At 47.7% G+C, this 19,258-nt stretch overlaps 1 protein-coding gene across 14 annotated transcripts in view; it reads right to left on the bottom strand.

Annotated features, from left to right (window-relative positions):
• Positions 1-19,258, bottom strand: part of Ptprm (protein tyrosine phosphatase receptor type M) — a 675,227-nt gene that overhangs the window by 353,576 nt on the left and 302,393 nt on the right. For all 14 annotated transcript variants that reach the window (XM_087189931.1, XM_087189938.1, XM_087189934.1 and 11 more), the window contains one exon: positions 15,668-15,961. In XM_087189931.1, the coding sequence (XP_087046057.1) occupies positions 15,668-15,961 (294 nt within the window). The remainder of the gene's footprint in view (positions 1-15,667; positions 15,962-19,258) is intronic.

Genomic DNA, 19,258 nt, shown 5'->3' with positions numbered 1-19,258 from the left:
TCACAGTACTACAAACTCTTTTTAAAGAGAAACCCATGTGTGCTGAGATGTCACAAGCCAAGATGTGTTCCCCAGATACCCCCTCAGCCAGCGGGATGGGCTTGGCTGTGAAAAAGCACGTGTGTGGACAGACTACGCAATGTGACTACTTTCCTGAGTCTCTATTTCCTTTGGGCCAAGAGGCCTATTTAAGACCTACTGGTCAGACCAACACCTATTTTATAATTTAAAATAAACTATCCCCTCTCACAGAATCACAGCAACAAGGTGACATAAGGGAAATAATGGAGCTGGTCAGTCGGCTGACCTTCCATTCCAGGTCTCAGGAGAACTGTGCTCAGGCAGGCCAGGCAGGTGAGTATCCGGTGGTGGTGAATGTCCCACACAGTAACGGCGCGACTCTGTTTAGGTCGCTCCCTCCACTTCTGGCCGGAGAGATTCTTACTGCCGGGTGAGATCCTTGCATGGCTCTGAAGCAGGGCCACAGAGAGCCCAAACGGAGTTCCCAGAGTTGTGTGTGTGCTGATTCTGAGAGCTCCTCTGCAGAAAGACTCACTCTCACTTGTGCAAGTACACTCCTTGTGCACTTGTGCAAACCAATTCACTGACGAGCAAATGCATGGCTCCCTGTGCAAACAGACTCACTGGGCAAGTCGCTTCTCTGACCCCAGCCTTAACTTCCCAGTCAACAAAACACAGGAGTCAGAGGACATCATAAAGAACTCGATTGTTTTCTCCATGGAGCACATCTGGCCAAGAAGGTCGAGAGCCTACCCAACCTTCAGGCTGGTAATGAGCTTGCCACCATGGCACGGGTGCTGATGGAAGCTTGAGGTGCCCGGGCCAGAGGCACAGGACATCGCTAATGTCACCGTGGGTTGCAGCAGGAGTATCCTTCCCAGTTAGGCTTCCTTCGAAGGCCTGTGGGGCCCTGGGGAGGAGGCCAATGGGCAACGCACAGGAAGGTGGTCTGCGTATCACTGGAGAAGCCGAGCCATCTGTTGTGGGCAGAAAGGAAGCACGCAAATGTCCTGGGAGCCAATCCAGCATGAAGGCCAGCTTGCAGGCATGCACAGGAGGAGCCAATGGGGACTGAGCCCCACAGCCTCTTAGCAGCTCAGGCGGCACCAGTTGCCCTCATTACAACTCTACTGAAGGTCAGAGCTATGCCGAGGATGAATTCTGGCTTGATAACTGGTCCCCATAGCCAAGATCCTAGTATTCCTGGGAAAGGGAGATTTTTTATTTAGTGAGAAGCAAGGCTCTTTGCAGATCTCAACTCCAACTCACAGACAGTAAACGTGAGCATTTACCAGAGATCAGGAATGGAGCTTAGCCGATGCCACGACAGTCACTGACCCCACACATGGCCTCGAATCACATCACCTGACACAGCCGGCGCTGGCAGAGGCTCTCCCCACATCCACTCTCTTCTCCTTCGCCAGGGTGAGTCATCTTTTTAAAACATAAGCTTGATTTTTCAGAAGAGTTTTAGGTTCACGGTAAAGCTGAGCAGAAGGCACACGAAGCTCCCTGCAGCTCCTGTCCCCCTCACACACAGCCTTACTGTCTCCAGTGCCCATCACACCGGCCACAGGGGACAACCCCGCCCCGACACGTCATTACCACCTGCTCTACGGCTTGGCTTCAGGTTCGTTCTCAGAGCATATGCCGAGTTGTGACAAATGCACGGTGACGTGTATCCACCACAAAAGCTTCATTAGGAGAGTTTCACTCCATGTCCCCTGCTCATCCTTCCCTGACCCCAAGCCCTAGCAACCACTCACTGAAACTTTATTTCCCTTTTTTGCATAGTATCATAGAGCTGGAATCTCACATTGCAAAACATTTTTCAATTTGGTATCTTGCTTTTAAGTTCCCTCCATGTGATGTCATGGCCAACTGATCATTTCTCTTCAATACGGAATAATACTGCACTGTTTGAGTCAACCGCAATTTATTTATCAATTTATCTACTGAAGGACAGCATAGTTGCGTCCAGGTATTGGCAATCATGAAGAAAGCAACTTCAGACGTCCGTGTACAGGCATCTGTGTGGCCAGTTTTCAGCACTTTGAGTAAAGACCATGTGGTGTGATCACTGGGTTGCACAGGTAGAGTCCAGCTGTCTTCCAAAGGGGCTGCACCGTCTTGTTTGCAACAGCAGGGAATGAGTTCCTGGTGCCAGCATCTGCTGTTGCCTGTGCTCTGCCCTCGCCCCACTGAGGCGGAGTGGGCCTGCAAGGTGCATGTTCATTACGACGCACCAGCAGTCCTCCAGCAGCAAGTCGGCATCACTTTGGGACTTGTTAGAAATGGAAATTTCTGAGCCATCCCTTTCCTACCCTACCCTGTTGCAAACACTAACCCTAACCCTAAAACAAACACGCCCCTCAGTGCCCTAGGTAAGGCAGCTCCTGAACGTTGAGTCTTTAGTGGGCCTGCAAGACTGAAAGAAAGGAATTCTACTCTAGGTTTGAGGAAGTGTTTCTCCTTTCCCTCTGCTGGCTGGGAACAGAGCATGCTTCCCTAGGTGCCTCTGAAGACACCTTATCATGGTGAAGAGGACCGGCCCTGAGCTGGAGCCTGTGTTAGTGATTTTCCTCCTCCCTGCGACACCATATCGGACCCCCGCAACTGAGAGGAGGAGGAGAGCTTCATCCTGGCTGTTTCAGTCCATGGTCAGCTGGCTCCAGGGCAGATATGGCATGACAACGCAAGAGCTTGCAGGGAGGAAAGCTGCTCACGTGATGGTAGTCGGGAAGCAGCGCTGGGAAGGGAGAAGCCAGGGAGGGAGATGCACTTTCAGGTCACGCCCCAGTGACCCTGGGCCAGCATTCTCACTCACTCAACTCCTTAGCACACAAATTCACTGGTAAGTCTAGTGCTCCCATGATCCAATCACCTCCCCCAAAGCCTCACCTCTGAATACAAGAGTCCTCAGGGGGATAACCAGGATCCAAAACACAGCAACACCTAGGAAGGAGAGATGTGGGAAGAACCTAGGTCCCTGGTCAGACTCCTGAGCCACTAAGTCAAAACCCTGACATGTGTGCCTTAGCTGTGGACTTCCTGTTAACACAACACAACAAAATTCTTTCTTAGTTAACCTGTTTACAGTTTTTCCTTGCAGCCTAAACATTCTGATTAAAACAATTTATGTGCAAACGTCTGTGGTTCTAATGCTATGTGCATTTTCAGATCCGCTTCCCCACAAGTGCTCTGAGAAGCCATGCAAGCCTTGTCTCAGCTAAATAAGTGTGCACATACGGTAGACCAACAGAGAACCAAATAAACCAGATAAACTCCAAGGCTGTGTCCATGGTGCTGGGGCACGCATTCATGTTTTGCACTGCTGTATCCTCAAAGCCGAGAAAGTAATTGTCAACTAAAAGAGGTGAGATCAAAACCTAAGGTGAATGTTTAAATTTGTTTTAAAAAGTTATTACAATAAAAGACACACTGCTACTAACACCCCTCTTGCCTTGAATACCTTTGTCCCATTGTCATCACCACTTTCTGAAGCAGTTCTGGACGTCTTCCTTCCTCAGTGTCTTTAGTTACGTTTTTGTGGCTGCCTCAATGTCCTGAATGGATTCAAAACATTTCCCTTTCATTATTTTGACTTTGGAGAAGAACCAGAACTCCCACAGTGTCAGGTCCAACGAATGAGGACACACTGTCATGTGCTCAGGAGCCTGCCTTTCCTTTTGATGGCGCTCAGCAAAAGTATTCACCCTGTGTTTGATCACACCTTGCAGACACTCCCAAAAGAGGACTTCCAGAACTGCTTCAGAAAGTGGCAAAAATGATGGGATAAATGTGCTGGCAGCAAGGGGGAGTATTGTGAAGAGGATTAATGCCAATGTGTCTTCTACTGTAATAACTTTTTATTTAAACATTCACTGTATATTTTGATTACACCTCATATTTGTTGGCTGGATTAATAAACAAGGTTATTAATTATTAATAATCATCCACAATGAGATGTGGAGAGGGCCTGAATTCAGCCACGCTGCCCTGCTTTTGTGAGGACTGTGGTTTCGGCTGGTTGACCTGAGGCGACCCCAGACACCAATGAGACGAGCAAACTCTCACTGGATGTCACGAAAGAAACAGGGCCTTCCCCCAAAGCAGCCCAGCCCCACGGTCGGCTTTTCAATGCTTTTTGACCAGAATTTTATTAATTAAATACTTAAGCATAAAAATAAACTCTGAAAATATGTTCAATGGGGAAAAAACTCTTTTATAGGGCCAGGGATTTAGCTCACTGGTTCTGCCGCCTGCCTCTCAAGTGCAAGGTCCCGAGTTCGATCTCCAGTAGCAAAAAAAAACCCTTTTATAATAAGACTGGAAACTAAAAACCCATCAGAAAAAAATGATGGTTAGCAAATGTAATTGTATATCTGGATATCGATCTAGAAAAATAAAAAACTAACACAAGTCTGCATGAATGACACTTTTATCATATATTTATAGGGTAGCCCCAAAGGGTATGATTCATAGATTGAACTATATAACGATTTTTCTATAAGAACAAACTGCATCCTGAATAAAGTCCAAGGCAAACAGTAGAAAGAAGAAAAATGTTTGAGAAACATGAAAAATAGTTAATAACCCTCCTATACATAAAAACCCTACATACTGAAAAGATTAGAAAACATAATTAGGGTAGAAATAGACAATGTGATAAAGAAGAACTGGAGCCCAAGCATTCATGAAGTGGTGAGATGTCCATTAAAATACCAACATGCCAGCTGTAAACCAACCAGTTGGTGGATAAAAGGTTATAAAAGATCATTAAAAGTCAATGTTCCAAGGCATGTTGGGAACTAATATTCTCACCCTTGTGGGCACCACATAACAGGATAGAACATGGACTGTAATCTGACAGCCTCTAGGAAAAACTTAAATGCACCCATTGTTGGTCCAGCAATTCTACCTCAAAACTGTAATCTACCAAAATACAAATATTTGAACACAACAAGATACATGTACAGATATTTATCGAAATATTCCTTTGAATAATGAACAACCATCTGATTGTTCATTAAGAGAAGGAGGGCTGAATAGACAAGGGTATCCATACTGCAGAGCAATAAATAACTGCTGCCCAAAATGAGTTGAATCTACGTAAGTTGCAGTAGACTCCAGCGACGAGAGAGGTTCAGAAAACACTGACAGATATGAGCACAAGATGCAGAGTTGCATGGACAGCATGATCCTATTTTGCTACAATTAGTAAGGAAGGGGCCAGGGAGATGTGCTGACACTCATATGTCTACAGGAGAAGGGAGCTCCATGTGCAAGGAGACACACGAGCGTCATCATAATGTGGCTGTGGAATCTCTCCCAAGGCCTGTGTGCTATTGGGAGATGGCGGATCTTTTTTGGGGTGGGGCCTAGCAGGAGGTCTTCTGGTCATGGGAGGTGTGCCCTGCAGGGAGTAGAAGACCCCAGCCTCTCCCCGTCCTGGACACCACGTGAGTGCTTCGCTCTGCCTGGCCACAGAGCCACAGCCATGGGGCCAACTGATCATGACTGAAGCCTCCCAAAATGTGAGCAAGATAACCCTCTCCTCTTTATAAGGTGATGAAAGCTGAACAGCATGAGTACTAACAGTGATTATCCCGGAATGGAGCTAAATGGAAGAATCTATTAGCTTCTTCATGCTGTATTTCTGTATTTTTTCATCTTATATGGCATCTATGACTTCAGTAATCAAAACAGACCATAACAGAGACATTAATAAGTAAAATATTATTTGTGATGAATTCATGATCCACATTAGAAGTAATACAGTCTAGTGAAAATAGTAAAATAGCAATATACAACATGTAACAAACATACTTTAATACTTATATCCACTTTAATAATAATTTTTGCTAGAAGGAGTTTCCAATGCCAACTGGAAAAATGTATCTGTAGTCACTTGGCTAGAACTACAAGAAAGAAATATTGCCATTTGGTCAGCAGAGATACATTACCTGGATAGTTACATTACTTCTATTACTCATCCTATAAGGGCAGTAACATGGATGGAAGTTCAGCAATTTTAGTATCGAGCAACTCTATTATCTTTTATTTTAATAATAGGTATAACCATACTTTCTAATAAAATGTCTTATATTTGTAGTTTTAATTTCATTTATATGCATTATTCATTTTAAAGCTCTCTATTCACTTCCAATTTATTCCAATAGGTAGTATAATTACTAGTTCTTTATTTTCTTAAAATTAATTTATAAAAATGTTACATAAAAGAAAATGGTTCGCCTCATACACTACAATTTTGACATACTAAGCTTTTATTACCTGTTGTTACCCTGATGTGCAAGTTTTAGCTGCCATTTATTTCACATCCTACTAATTTAGTTTTTGAAAAACTAAATTTTAAAAACACGAGTGGCATTATCCTTACCATGGAGTAAGGCAAGATTTAATGGTCAGCCAAATGACAAAGTACATGTACACGTGTCACGTGTCCCTGTGGATGGGGACAGATGGACTGAAGAGCTGGTTTGATGAGAGAAGCCAGAGATACGGCCACTTCTTCCCAGTGCACACTGGTTTTAGCCATGCTGGTTTGGTGCTTTAGGTACAATGCCTACCACACCTGAGAAGTGAGCAATGGGTGAGATTTCCCTGTAGTGTTCAGAAGACAGAGACACCCAGAGACCACTCTTCCTACTGTGGGGTGGGGGGCCAAGGCCCAGGGCAGTGAAGTCAGCCACAACCCCTCCCTGGGAGGCATTTCCTGTCTTAGCCCTGTGGCATCAGCCCTAAGTCTCCAGCCTTCTTCAACTAGAGCTCTTGCTCTACATCCCCAGGTCTGTTCATAATGAAAAAAAGGGAAGCAATCTCCCAGGACACCTCGGCCTGGCCACTCTTTGCCAAACTGTCATCACTCGTCTTCATGTGTTCTAGGTGGACTGGGAAGTTTTAAATATTGAGGTGGTAACCTGTAAGGGGTCACAAGTGCCCCAAACACACAGCAAGCCACTAAGAATTGCAGTAAGTCCACTACACAGAAGAACAACATCTTAATGGCAACAGAGTCTTCATAGTTGCTCTACTTTAATCTATTCTAATAATAATTTTGCAAATTTTTCAGGGTCCAAAATGCAAAGCGACTCTGGGCCACCATACCTTTTTCTGACCTGGTAACCTTTAAAAGAGTAAACATGAAAAGTTTTCCCAGATGCGGTGAACATGTGATCCTTTTTTGGCCTCAGCCTGAGGACACAGGAGTTCTTTTTTTTTTTTTTAGTTAACGCCCTGGTGTGTGTCAAATGAAACCCAGCCTAATCGGGTTACAAATCCTACTAGAAGATTTTAGCAGAGTAGTAAGAGCACTCAGTCATAATAAAAATTCACTGTATACACTGATCAGTGTCTCACAGCGGGCCCAGGAGGGACTCGGGGATGTCAGGTAATAAGGTACTCTTCAACTGGTCACCACACAGGAGCACGGCCATGCCCACAGCACTGGTCTGAAGAAGGTAATACTGTTGGCAGACAGCTGACCACAACCATGGGAGGCTTAGGGTTAGGAAGAGTGAGTGTTTGCTGGGGATTTTTAGCTGTCAGTGTTCCAGCCAGCACTCAGCCTCTAAAGCAAAGATGCTTCCCAAGAGCACATGGTCTCTGAATGTGCAGGCAGTGACTGAATTATGTATATAATTTTTTCCTAAATCTATAAGAGATTTTAGGAAAGATTTAGATGACCCAGGCTCTCTTCAAATTGTCTAAAGATTTGGAAGTTGTCTTCTTCTTCCTAGAAGACACTTCTGGGGAAGTAGATGCATTGGAAGCAGCTGACACAGATTTCCAAAGCAGGCAAAGAGGAACTGATTGCAGGCTCGCTTTCCCAGCCAGGGCTGCCTGACAGCTCACAGAGCATCAGCATCCCCGAGCTGGGTGACCAGGACTTCAGAAACAGCCAGCCCCACCTGACCCAACCCTGCTTTCCAGGGGCTCCCAAACTCTCCTCCTGGTACTGCCTGAGGGAAAGTGCTGAGGCTGGGTTTAGGCAGCAGGACTGCAGCCAGATGTCAGCTGTGAAAGCTTCGGCATGCACTCCAAAGGGAGGGCAGGTTATATTCCAATACATAGGCGCCGTCGCGCACACAGTCTGGTCCCAGGCACAGCACAGTCCTGGCCAACGCAGAGCACCCTATCTGCACCCTAGGAGCAAGACGCTTCTAATGCCTTTTAATGTTCCCAACTTTAAAAGGTTCTAAATGGTTTAATGTGTTAGAAATCCATTAAAAACATGTTGCCCTTTGGCAGAGTTGTTTCAGAATTAGAATAGTTTTAATGTTTTCCCTGGTAAATAAACTTAAATTAAAAATAAATTATGTTCTATTCAGCTAGGTCATTGGCCTTTCTTCCTTCTGAACACCAGCCATTATCTGCTCGACTCCCACCCAGGGCTCAGCAGTGTAGACCTTGATGCATGCTGTCGGGCTGGGCAATGCAGGAAAAAGACAGATCTGCCTATCCTTGAGTTGCAAAAAAATGAACCAGCAGATCAGGCCCATTCCAGCTAGGAGGCTTCTGTTTCTTGCACAAAGAGGGACAAGAAGTAATTAGCAAACTGAAGCAGAGAGGCAGCCTTCAGCTGAGTGCTGGCATCAGGAAGTTTGGACTTCACACAATGGTCCTGGCCAAGAACCTTCCACCACTCACTCTCAGATGTGAATCTCATGCAGGTGTATTGAAAATGACTTGATCCATCAACAGATGAATGGAAAAAGAAAGTATGAGATTTACACACCATGGAGTACTACTCTGCCAGAAAGAAGGGCACAGTTGGGGCATTTGTAGGTCAATGGAGGCACCTTGAGACCATAATATTAAGTGAAATCAATCAGACACACAAGCTCAAATATCGCTGGGTTTCTCTTATAGTTTATGAGAAACCCAAAATATAAATAAAGACCAAAATAAAAGACATTTAACAGGAAGTAGGGAGATCATTTTCAAATGGGAAAGGGAACAAAAGATGCAGGGGGGGAAGGGAGGGAGAGGGGATTACAAAAAAAAGAATTTAAGAAAAAACTGAAAGCAGAGCTTTTGCAAATGAGAAAGGGACCAAGAGTTGGAAGGAGCAGGGAGGAAGGGGAGGGGAGGGATGAGAAAAAGAATTCAGATGCGCTGTATCCCTGTGCCAACTCCCCTCAGTAACTGCAGTCAGCACGGACTGCAAAGTGTACTAATAAAAACAGCAAAACGACTCACTTTGGTGTCACAGGCAGGCAATACAGGAAGTAAATATTTCATAACCCGTGTTAGCCCTGTAACAGTGAGCTCACCTGGTGGACATGGTGAGCGCCACGTAGCAGGCAGGCTCTGGGCTCACTGGAGAGCTCAGGGCCGTACACTCGCCGTTAGCAGCAAACTCCACATCAGGCTGCTGGGCCCCGCCTGGAGGACCACTGCCCAGCCCATGTGTGCTGCTTGTTCACCAAAGGGCATTTCAAGGACACAAGAGAGCTATGCACAGATATATCTACTCAAGCGCAGCAGGATCCTTCTCACCAGAAGGAGAAGGAGGAGAGGCGCACGAAAACGCACATGCTGCAGACTGTGGACTGTGGACTGTGGACACGCACCCTCCCCAGGAGGAGATACCGTCACGGGCAATATGCAGATAAGACAGCTGTCCTGGTGTGTACTCAGATGCCGCCAAGGGTGGGATGTGCCCATAGGTGGGGCTTGTGGAGGGTAACAGCCAACTTGCTGTTAGGAGGTGGGGCCTTGTGGAAGAGCTGGTCCTGGGCCTGTGGCCTGGAAGGGTGCATCTCCCTCCCTGGCTACTTCTTTTGTCCCCTGCTTCCTGGCTGCCGTGAGGTGAGCAGCTCTCCTTCGCCAGGCCATTCCACCACACCTTCCTGTCTTGGAATCTGCCAACTGCAGACGAAAACTTCGAGTCAAAATAAACTTTTTCTCCTGTAAGTCTCAGGTGTAGGGAGGGTATTGTGTCTCAATAAAGAGGAAAATGACTAAGATAACAACTTTCCCTGCTTTTTATCAAAGGACTGAATCTTAACTGGTTTCAAAGTTTGCAGTGCACTTATGTAAAAGGCTCTCACCAGGCATACATAAGACAAATAAGACTCTATGCAAGTAAAGGCGGTAATATGGCACCCTTATGAGTGTAAAAGAAGATTATGAAAGTACTCTCACTGCTCTGTAGTACTCTGTTTCCGATCTCCCGATTGGCTGGGTGGCCGAGGATAGAACAGCCGTAGCATCCCTCCAACACAGTGCTCAGAGGACAGCTCAGAAACACCGCAGTGGATGCTGTACTAGTTCAAATGTCCCTGAGTCATACAGGTACTTTTGATTTTTGTTTTCACTACTGGGGACTGAACTCAGGGCCCTCGCACTGAGCTACATCTCCAGCCATGTTTTTTTTGTTTTTTATTTTGAGATAGGGTCTTGCTAAGTCACTAAGTTGCCCAGCCTGTGTTGGGATTAAAGATATGTCCCACCAAGCCCAGTTTAAAAATTTTAAACTTTAAGAAGTATTAATTTAATCAGATGCCAAAGTCAGAACTTAAATGTCTCAAAATAGTTCAAGAAGAGTCATCTGCAATAAGTACACATAATACAGTGAGCAGAGGAACTAAAAAAGGGCACACACAGTAGAAAGGGACGAACACAGCGCACACTGAGCTGAGGGGATGAAGCCACTGCTGAAAGAACACACACCCTGTGATTCGCCATGTAACGGGTCCAGGACTCTCAAATCTAGGGACAGGATGCAGTGTAGCAGTGCCATGGCTGGGGCAGGGAAGCTGAAAGTTTGTGTAATGGGTACAGAGTATAAGTTTGAGAAAATGAAAAAGTTCTAGAGATTGAGTAACAGTACTTAACATAGAAACAGGGGAGATGGCAAGTCTCACATTGGGTTTATTTTACCATGAGAAAAAAGAAAAATGCTCTCTATTCTGTCTCTGTCATTGTTTGGGCACTTATTATCTGATACTCCATTGTTTAAGATATGTGTGCGTTTATATCTTGATATCCACTCTCTCCCTCTTAAGATCTCAAAATGCATCAACTCTGAAGGCAGAAATCTCACCATGTCGCTTTGGCCTCAGAGCTTACAGTGGTGCCTGGCACTCAAATATTTTATGATTTTTCTTTTTAGGAAAGGTGCATTCCTTTTTCAAAAATGTTTAGTGTTATTAATCCTAAGGAACATTTTTGAGTTCAGCTTCCTTTCAACCTCAACACTCTTAGTGTTCTGTCACTAGTTTCATCATCCTCTGTCACTTCTGGGGCCAGTTATGGCAAGGCACTTAGCTATAGTTAACCAATAACCAAGATGCATAAAAAGCAATGTCCCCAAGTAAAATATATGAAAAGTCCACTGTGGAAATCAATCTAACAACATCACCCATTTCTCTATTTCCAGTAGTTACCACTTAATGGCTTGGGATACACAGGGTGCACAGCAGTGCAAGAATAAAAGACATAATAGAAATCACAAACTCACTTGTATTGTTTTAGTGGATGCAATAGTCAGCTCAACTCTGCAGGTCACCTGAGTACAGCTGAGCTACCCAGTTGTGTAGGTGTGTATACAGACACGTATACAAATCGTGAAAGCGGCTACTTACAGGCAGAGAGCTCACCATTTTAAAAATGCCTTTACAGTTAAGACCTAACCTGATCTTCAGAAACGACTCCAAGACAGCCAGGCAGGTATTGCTTCCCCGATTTAGAGACAAAAATGAGGAATCAGAGAAGCCAGAGGATAGATCAAGCTCTCACCTACAGAGCTTGTGCGGTGTTTGGAAATAATTTTCGGAAGTCTAGGAAGCAAGCGCTCTGGCCGTGTGGCGCATTCCCTGGTTAACGAGATTGCATCCGCAGCCACGGGAACCATCCAGGCACTGGACAGACACCGGGTGGTGATCTTGCCATTGATACAAGAAGCTAAATGCAGTCTCGTGCGTGTCACTGAGACACGGCAGGAGGGTCCCTGTGCCGCATGGGAATAAAAACACAGAGCTGGGCGAAAACAGATGGACTCAAAAGACGAGAGAACCACGTCTGTCGAGGACTCAATGCTGGATTGCTGGGAATTCTATGGGCTTATGAAAGAAAAAGAGGTTCTCAGGTTTCCCAGCCAAGTAACAGTTCTAAAAGATCTGGGGCAATACATCAGGTTGTGAATGTCAATTTCTTTTAATGAAAATGTTAAAATAGCCTTTAGTCGGAGTTAACTCTGAGCACTTGCTGTGGATGCGGCTCTGTTCTGGGCACCTGCGATGCACGGGGCCGAGGCTTTAGTCTGCGTAGGAGACGCATGACACGTTATCACCCTGCTTTACGGACAGGCAAGGGGTGCGCATGCGAGGACGGCAGTGCCCCCGCGGCCACGGGTCCGGCTCCAGCCAGAGCCAGCTCGGCGCAGGCAGCTGGACGCAGAGCTCCGTCCGCCCCCGCTGACGGCGGCCCTGGCAGCACCCTCACCGCTCTCATCAGTGACACGGTCTCCAGCATAACAACCGGGTGCCGCACCTCATGGGACGTCAACCCGCGAGTCCAGTGCAACCCGCACAGCTGCGATGAAACCTCCCTCCCTCCTGCTCCGCTCAGACTGCCGGAAAGGCCACCGTGGAGCACAGGGCAGGACTCCATAAGCATGGTGGAGGGGCCTCAGGGGCTCTCCGCATTGACAGATCTTCCTTCCGGGGAGCCAGCCAGCCTCTGAGACCGGAACTCAGTTTCTCCCAGGCCAGTTCTCACCAACCGACCCAGCAGCCCTTAGCAGCTCACTGTTTGCACTGAGCCCACCCGTCGTGTCCCCTCCTCAGGCCTGCCCACGTCCTACGGCAGCCTGGCCCACACCTCTCCCAGCCTGGCCGCTCCTGCCTGGGCACAGGTCTTCTGGCTGTGCGCCTTACAGGGCAGGGACTAGAAACAAACGGCCCTTACAGCAGCCGCGCCAGCACTGCAGAAGCCTGTCACCTCCTTCACGTCGGGCAGCTGGCTTTCCTAATGCCACCTAAGGTTACAGTGTGCTCTAAAGAAATTCTGGGAGGGGCGGTGAGGCAGTAGCCATGGAGGGGGGCTTACCACCATGTGGATCACACAGTAGCTTCATATGCATTTAAGCTGAATCCTCAACACCTCCAAGTTCGCTGCTGCTAACTGTTAGGGATCCAAGTCCACACCAGTACTCTGTGCTACACCACAGGCTGAGTCTACAGTGACTTCTTTCTCTTCAGCTGTGAGACTTATCCCCTACTCAAGCCTGGTCAAGGGCGTTTCCGTCCCGCTGTAAAGCTCAGTCTCTCCCATGACTCCCCTCTGTAAACCCTAGGAATGCTCACTCACAAGCCGCCTGCACACAGCTTGGGGCCAACAGGGAACTTCCAACCCTGCCTCCTGCCCTCAAGGCATCTTCGCACTGCCTCTTGGTCCTACTTTCCACTGCCCACGGCAATGAGCAATCCTACCCGAACATTTTCTCAAAACCCTCAGGCCAAGAAAAGGAACTGTACAGGGTTTCTTCCCACAGCAAAGTCGCATGTCACTTGACTTTCTTCACCCACCCATTTCTCCTCTTATTTCTAACTCTGACTCCTGGTTCTTTCATACAAAAGACTCTGCCTCTTTGAGAGCTATATATTCACACACCATGCAGCAAGATCAAAAGGCTTCTTGAGGAGATACTCATGCATTACAGTCAGGGGAAAGGCCTACTGCAACGTGTCAGTGGCTGAAATGCACAGACACAAACCTAGAGAAAGGACTGTGGACCTTCCTGGGGAAAAGAATGGGACTGGAAACAAGCAGTAGCAGGGACTAGAATGAGACAAGTCCCATTCTCTCTCCAGCCTAGACAGTGAAACTGTAACTTCCTTTTCTAGAGAGAGGGAAACTATGTCCAGTCTTGCCACATTCCCAACAAGGGTCCTTACGGTCACACTGCAGGGATTTCTTCAGTCCATGCTTAGAGGCGGAAGGGGACACCCCAGGGCTTCAATTCCCTTCTAGACCAGGGATCAAGTGCCCTGGAGACTTCACAAGGCGGTTGGAAAATTAACAGATTCGAAAGCAAGTCTTGCATCCTAAAAAGATCTGGACAAGTCACTGTTTGCACTATAAGAGGTGGTATACTTACATAAAAAATATTTCACAAAAAGAAAGGGATGCACTCCACTCAGTAAGAGAAATGACAAGATTTAGAAATGCAAGGCTGACCAAGGACTGAAGACACTCTCCTCCCTGGCACCAGGGGACAGGGCAGTGGGCAGCTCTGCAGAGACAGCCCTGACCCGGTCAGGAGGGCGGTGAGGACTGGAAAGAAGGGACTGGAAAGAAACCTAGAAGGGCCAAGTGCAGTCTGCTCCACTGCCCATCCGTACTCAGTGGCAGGAATCCCCAGCTGCTTCTAGCAAAAACAATTTCCCTATGGGTGCTGGACTCAGGGGCCCAGTATAACCCATGTTACAGTGAAAAAATACAAAGAACTACACCTGTTAAAAGATAATTTCTTCCACTCCTACAGGACAGAATCAGAAGGTGCTGAGCACAGTAGTCCCTGAGCTTTGGTGGAGTCAGGGTGGGTCCCAGGACCCCCAGGTAGCTCTCCTGGATGCTCAGGTCCTCCATCGGAAATGGAACAGAATCTACACAGCACCTACACACCCTCTGTACACTTCACACCATCCCTAGAGCACTCACAGCTCATACAATGTAAACACTATGCACAGTTGTTATGCGGCGTTGCTTAGGAAATAATGCCAAGAAATTAGCCTGTACATATTCAGAAGATGCAATTTCTCCTAATATTTTGATTAAATCTGTGATTGTGGAACTATAGATACAGAGGGACAACTGTACTTTTAAAACTTAGCGAAGAAGTGAAACATACTACTACTTGGTCTTCCTAAGGCTCCCTGAAGACTAGCTCTGTGCAACTTCACGGGCGGTCCCTCACAGCACACAGAGCCGGACACAAGGCTCTCCTCAAGTCCACAACAAAGTACAGCTCAGGACCCCAATACTCACTGCTCCTCCTACCTGAGAGCCCTGCACATAAGCAACCCAGGAGCATCCAACAGGAGTTCCTTCCTGCTCTGACCTTCCGTGCGCTCTCCGTCAGCCCCACCTGCAGGACAGGTTTAGCACAATCCGGACGCTGTAACCTAAGCACCCAAACGCTTCATGTTCTGTGTGGGTTCCCTGGCACTGGACAGTGATTCCCCAACACACACCCCGAAATCATGCGCCCAGAGCTCCAGCTGCACCCAAAGCCCCCAGTCACAGGGACACTCAATGCAGACCAAACCAAGGGGCCAGCAGGTGGCCTGAGTGCTCAGTAGACGTCACTGGAGCAGCGCTTTCTGTGGTCTCAGGGGTCATCCTAGTGGAACTGTGTGGTACCCAGAGTGAGGTGTAAATAAATAAAGAAGGGAGACTCGCCAGGAGGCACACGCCTCCAGATGGTGGCACCCCACAGTGCCCAGCTGAGATCTCCCTGTTCTCAGGGCCTTGGAAAACTCCCGTTCATATGCAGGACATGAGAGCCTGGGGAGACCAGGGGAGCCCCCTATTGAGATGAGCCCCGATCCCCGCCAGCTGGTGTCCAGAGAGACCACGAGGTCTGGCCATGGGCACCCTGGCACAGCACACTCACCCGCACACTTGGTTCTGGTCCTGAGAGCCGGCCCTGGAGACCCAGTGCCGCCCTCACCCGGCCTGGTGAGCAGCACGCTGATCTCATACTCTGTGTCTGGGTCCAGGTGCCCGATTTTGTAGCTGGTGGAGTCCACGGGCTGGCGGTCGCTCCAGCTGCCGCTGGCCGTGCAGTACTCCACCTCACGGGCCACAATGGGCCCGTCGCCGTTGATGGAGTTGGCGTTGAGCTGGATCCACAGGTAGGTCGCCCCCACCGAGGCCAGCTGGGGTGGCGCAATGGGGACCGGTGGCTCTGAAAGGAAGCCAGAGATCCATCTTTCAGAAGCTTCTCTCAGCAAAGCTAAGCATGCAGCGCATGGGCGGTTAGAGTGGAGAGGACGTTACAGGGAGAGGGGTGAACCGACAGAATGTTCTGTTCAGATAACAAGAATGTACACGCCAGCACAATTCCAGAGTCACGGCTATAAAGCAAACCTTCCTTTGAACAGGGTGTGGTGGTGCACACCTGTCGGCACAGCCTCTTGGAAGGCAGAGGCAGGAGGATCATTTGAGCCCACGAGTGGAACGCCAGCCTGGGCAACAACTACATAGTCATCAAAAAGTTTTAATTCCCCTCCCTAAAAGTAACTGGTACAAGTACACCAACGGTGCTATTTAGGTGCCAGTAAGCATTCTGGTGCCAGCCTCCTCACTGAGAGCTTTTTCAAAATCCTCAAAGGTATGACAATTCTCTACATCATTAAACTGAGCTTCCTCACACTTATCTTCCAAAGACACCCTCATTTTACAAACACGGCTGAAGTTATAATTCATCTCGCCATAAATGCATTTCTAGGATGACATTTTCCCAAAGCACTACCACAATGGACTCATGTAGCTGGAGAAGAACTGAGTGACCCGGGTAACAGGGTTTAGTGCTGCCGCCCGGCAGGGCACATCCAACTGCGACCCGAATTAAAGCAGGGAGTGGACCGGAGAGCTCCGAATCAAAGAGCAAGCACCGCCCAATGTGATAAAGGTCTAAGAAATCAATAGCTAGCACGCTTCCCAGGCCAAGAAAGTCTCTCTTGTTTACAAGCCGAGACCCGACTCCTTTCCCACCGTGGTCTTGTTCCAGTTTTCCCAGTGCACCAATTAGGCGCTAGTTGACTGGGCTCTGGGTACCAAAGGAAGGGATGCTATACACCCACATTACTGTGAGGGGGGCTCCTGGGACCAGCGAGACCACTGTACAAAGCAACAGGAGTCACAGTCTGCAAAAACATCAGCATGAAGATTTTCTGGAGTGTCCTGAAGGTGGTCTGGGCCTCCTCGGTGTGTTTTTGCCCCCTGAGCTTCCGGCTGCTCGGACCTGTGTGTGTAGAATAAAGCCTGTCCTTCCTGCCCCCAGGATGCAGGGTGGCTGGCTGCAGCTCTTCCTTCCCGCTCTGTGGCAGACAGCAAATCGATCCCACACTCATTTCCAGGCCTCATGGAGCAGGTTCTCTCCAAGGCCACCCCTGGGATCCTGAGATGACCCAGGTTGAGTCCTGGAACCCCTAGGAAGCCAGCAACACTGTTGTCCCCTCTCTGGGGTTGGGTGTCTGTTATTTACTATATTCAAGGTATAAGTTGCACTGACTATAAAATAGCAGGGGAAATTTCATTAGATTGAGTCAAAATAAGACACCAAATTCTGAATGAATTTTACTGAAGGGATGACAATCATCACGTAATCTTCTAAAACACTGTTCCTGTAGCTTTTACACTGAAGGCCTGTGCTTTAGACAGTTGTGACTGAACCCACAATGATTTAATATCAGTTTATATCATTAGGCAACTCCTTGAACCATGACAAGAAATGGGCCTTTTATAGGCCATCCTAAGGCACTGGCATCACCAGGCTGAAAGACAGGTTAATTACCTTCAAGCTGCAAATGCTAGCAAGGTTTGTTGAACTGCCATTCAAGATACAATTCAGGGGCAAAGGGACAGAGTCCGGGGTAGGGCCAGGCATCTAGGGCACTGCTAATAGCATCCTAACACAGACATGGCATTAATGAGGGTGTTCTCAGAGAACACCTTCTATACTAATTCCCCATTAGAAAAGTAATTCACATGCTGAATCAAACCAAAGATTCCACTAGAACTTGGAAACAACTGGGAAGCATACCGAACAGGACTTTTGCTTTGTGTATCAATCAACATAAGAGTAAGTCAACATTTAAATTAGGAACACATTTCCACAAAGGGAGAGAAGAAGGAAGAGGAAGGACGGATGTCAATCTCTCCAAAGTAGAAAAAAGATAAAAAGTAATTTAAAGTATTTCTTTCCCTTCTGAGACAGGGTCTCACTACGTTATGTTGCCCAGGCTGGGTTTGAACTCACAATGTTCTAACTTCAGCTTTCAGAGTAGCTAGGTTGACAGGTGCACACCAGTGCACCAAGCTAAAATGATTTCCTTCAAGTGAAAGGATGCCGTAAAACCGGTTCTACATCAAATCAGCCACGGGAGAACTTACATGCGTCTGCACGGTACACACACATCTCCAGTGCACTTCAAATTACAGGACATATAAAAAGTGTTGTTAGGGACAAGCAGCCTAGAAATGTTATTGATTACCATAAAGTAACTGTCTCAAGAAAACATTATTAAGCTAGTAGAATCCAACATGTTATCCCATTTTTTAGATATGAAGCCTATACAGGACGTGGCTATGCAGTTACACATGGAGGAAAAGACAAATTTCAGATGTGAGCCCTACATGACGCTGTCGCTGGCTCAGGCAGTGTGCAGAGAGAGAGAAAGGCAGTGACAACACACTTTCCTCCCTGAGCCCGAATGTGCCAGCTTGTCCCGAAACAGGAAAATGTGGCACACGGATATGAAGAAGAGCCCTTCAGCTCTGTCTGCATTAGTCTGGCAGTTCTCATTCTCTCATGGCTCCCTGAAATTAACTTTCCCACCGACACCATTTCTAGATTTGCACCTTAGGGGTCAGGAAGCACTGAGGCCTGATCAGCAGTGGGGACAAGGGAAGCAGACCAGCAGCTAGGAATGGCAGAGGAGAAAGAGCCCCAAAGAAACCAGCCAAGAAGAAAGCGCAGCAGCAGCGGCGATGATGAGGATGCCGATGGATCAGCTCCTGGTAGGCACCCGGGCCTGCTCTCAGGCTCGTACCGAGAGAATGCCCATGTTCCACACCGTGACTCCTCCCTCCCCGGGGGCCTGCCAGGGTTGGGGGTGGGGTGGCATGGGAGAGTTTAAATTGTGTGTAAATGTTAATCCTGAACTGCGCGTGTTAGCCAGGCGGGCCAGGTCAAGGTTCACTATAGACCAAAGTGCCTAAGAATGTGCTGCAACAGAACGCATGACTCCAGTAGCTGCTTCTGTGTGCACGCTCTCCTGCTGAAAGGGCTCACAAGTGTGTCCCTGATGGAGCCTGTGGCTCTCCCAACATCCCCAGCCTCCTGTTCAACTCGCCCCTCACTGTGTATGCTGCCCCAAGTCCGCACATGTGCCTTGAGCAATGGACACTCAGCCCGCACCGGCAGCCCTATGAGGAACCTAATGTCGAGACAGCTATCTTACATGCAAGGAAGCAGACA

This window comes from Heterocephalus glaber, unplaced genomic scaffold, assembly GCF_053883595.1.
Source record: "Heterocephalus glaber isolate CG9 unplaced genomic scaffold, H.glaber_assembly_v1.0 deba00000331, whole genome shotgun sequence".
Classification (NCBI taxonomy): Eukaryota; Metazoa; Chordata; class Mammalia; order Rodentia; family Bathyergidae; genus Heterocephalus; species Heterocephalus glaber.
The sequence above is the reverse complement of the archived record's forward strand: the minus strand, read 5'-3'. Positions and strand labels throughout refer to the sequence as shown.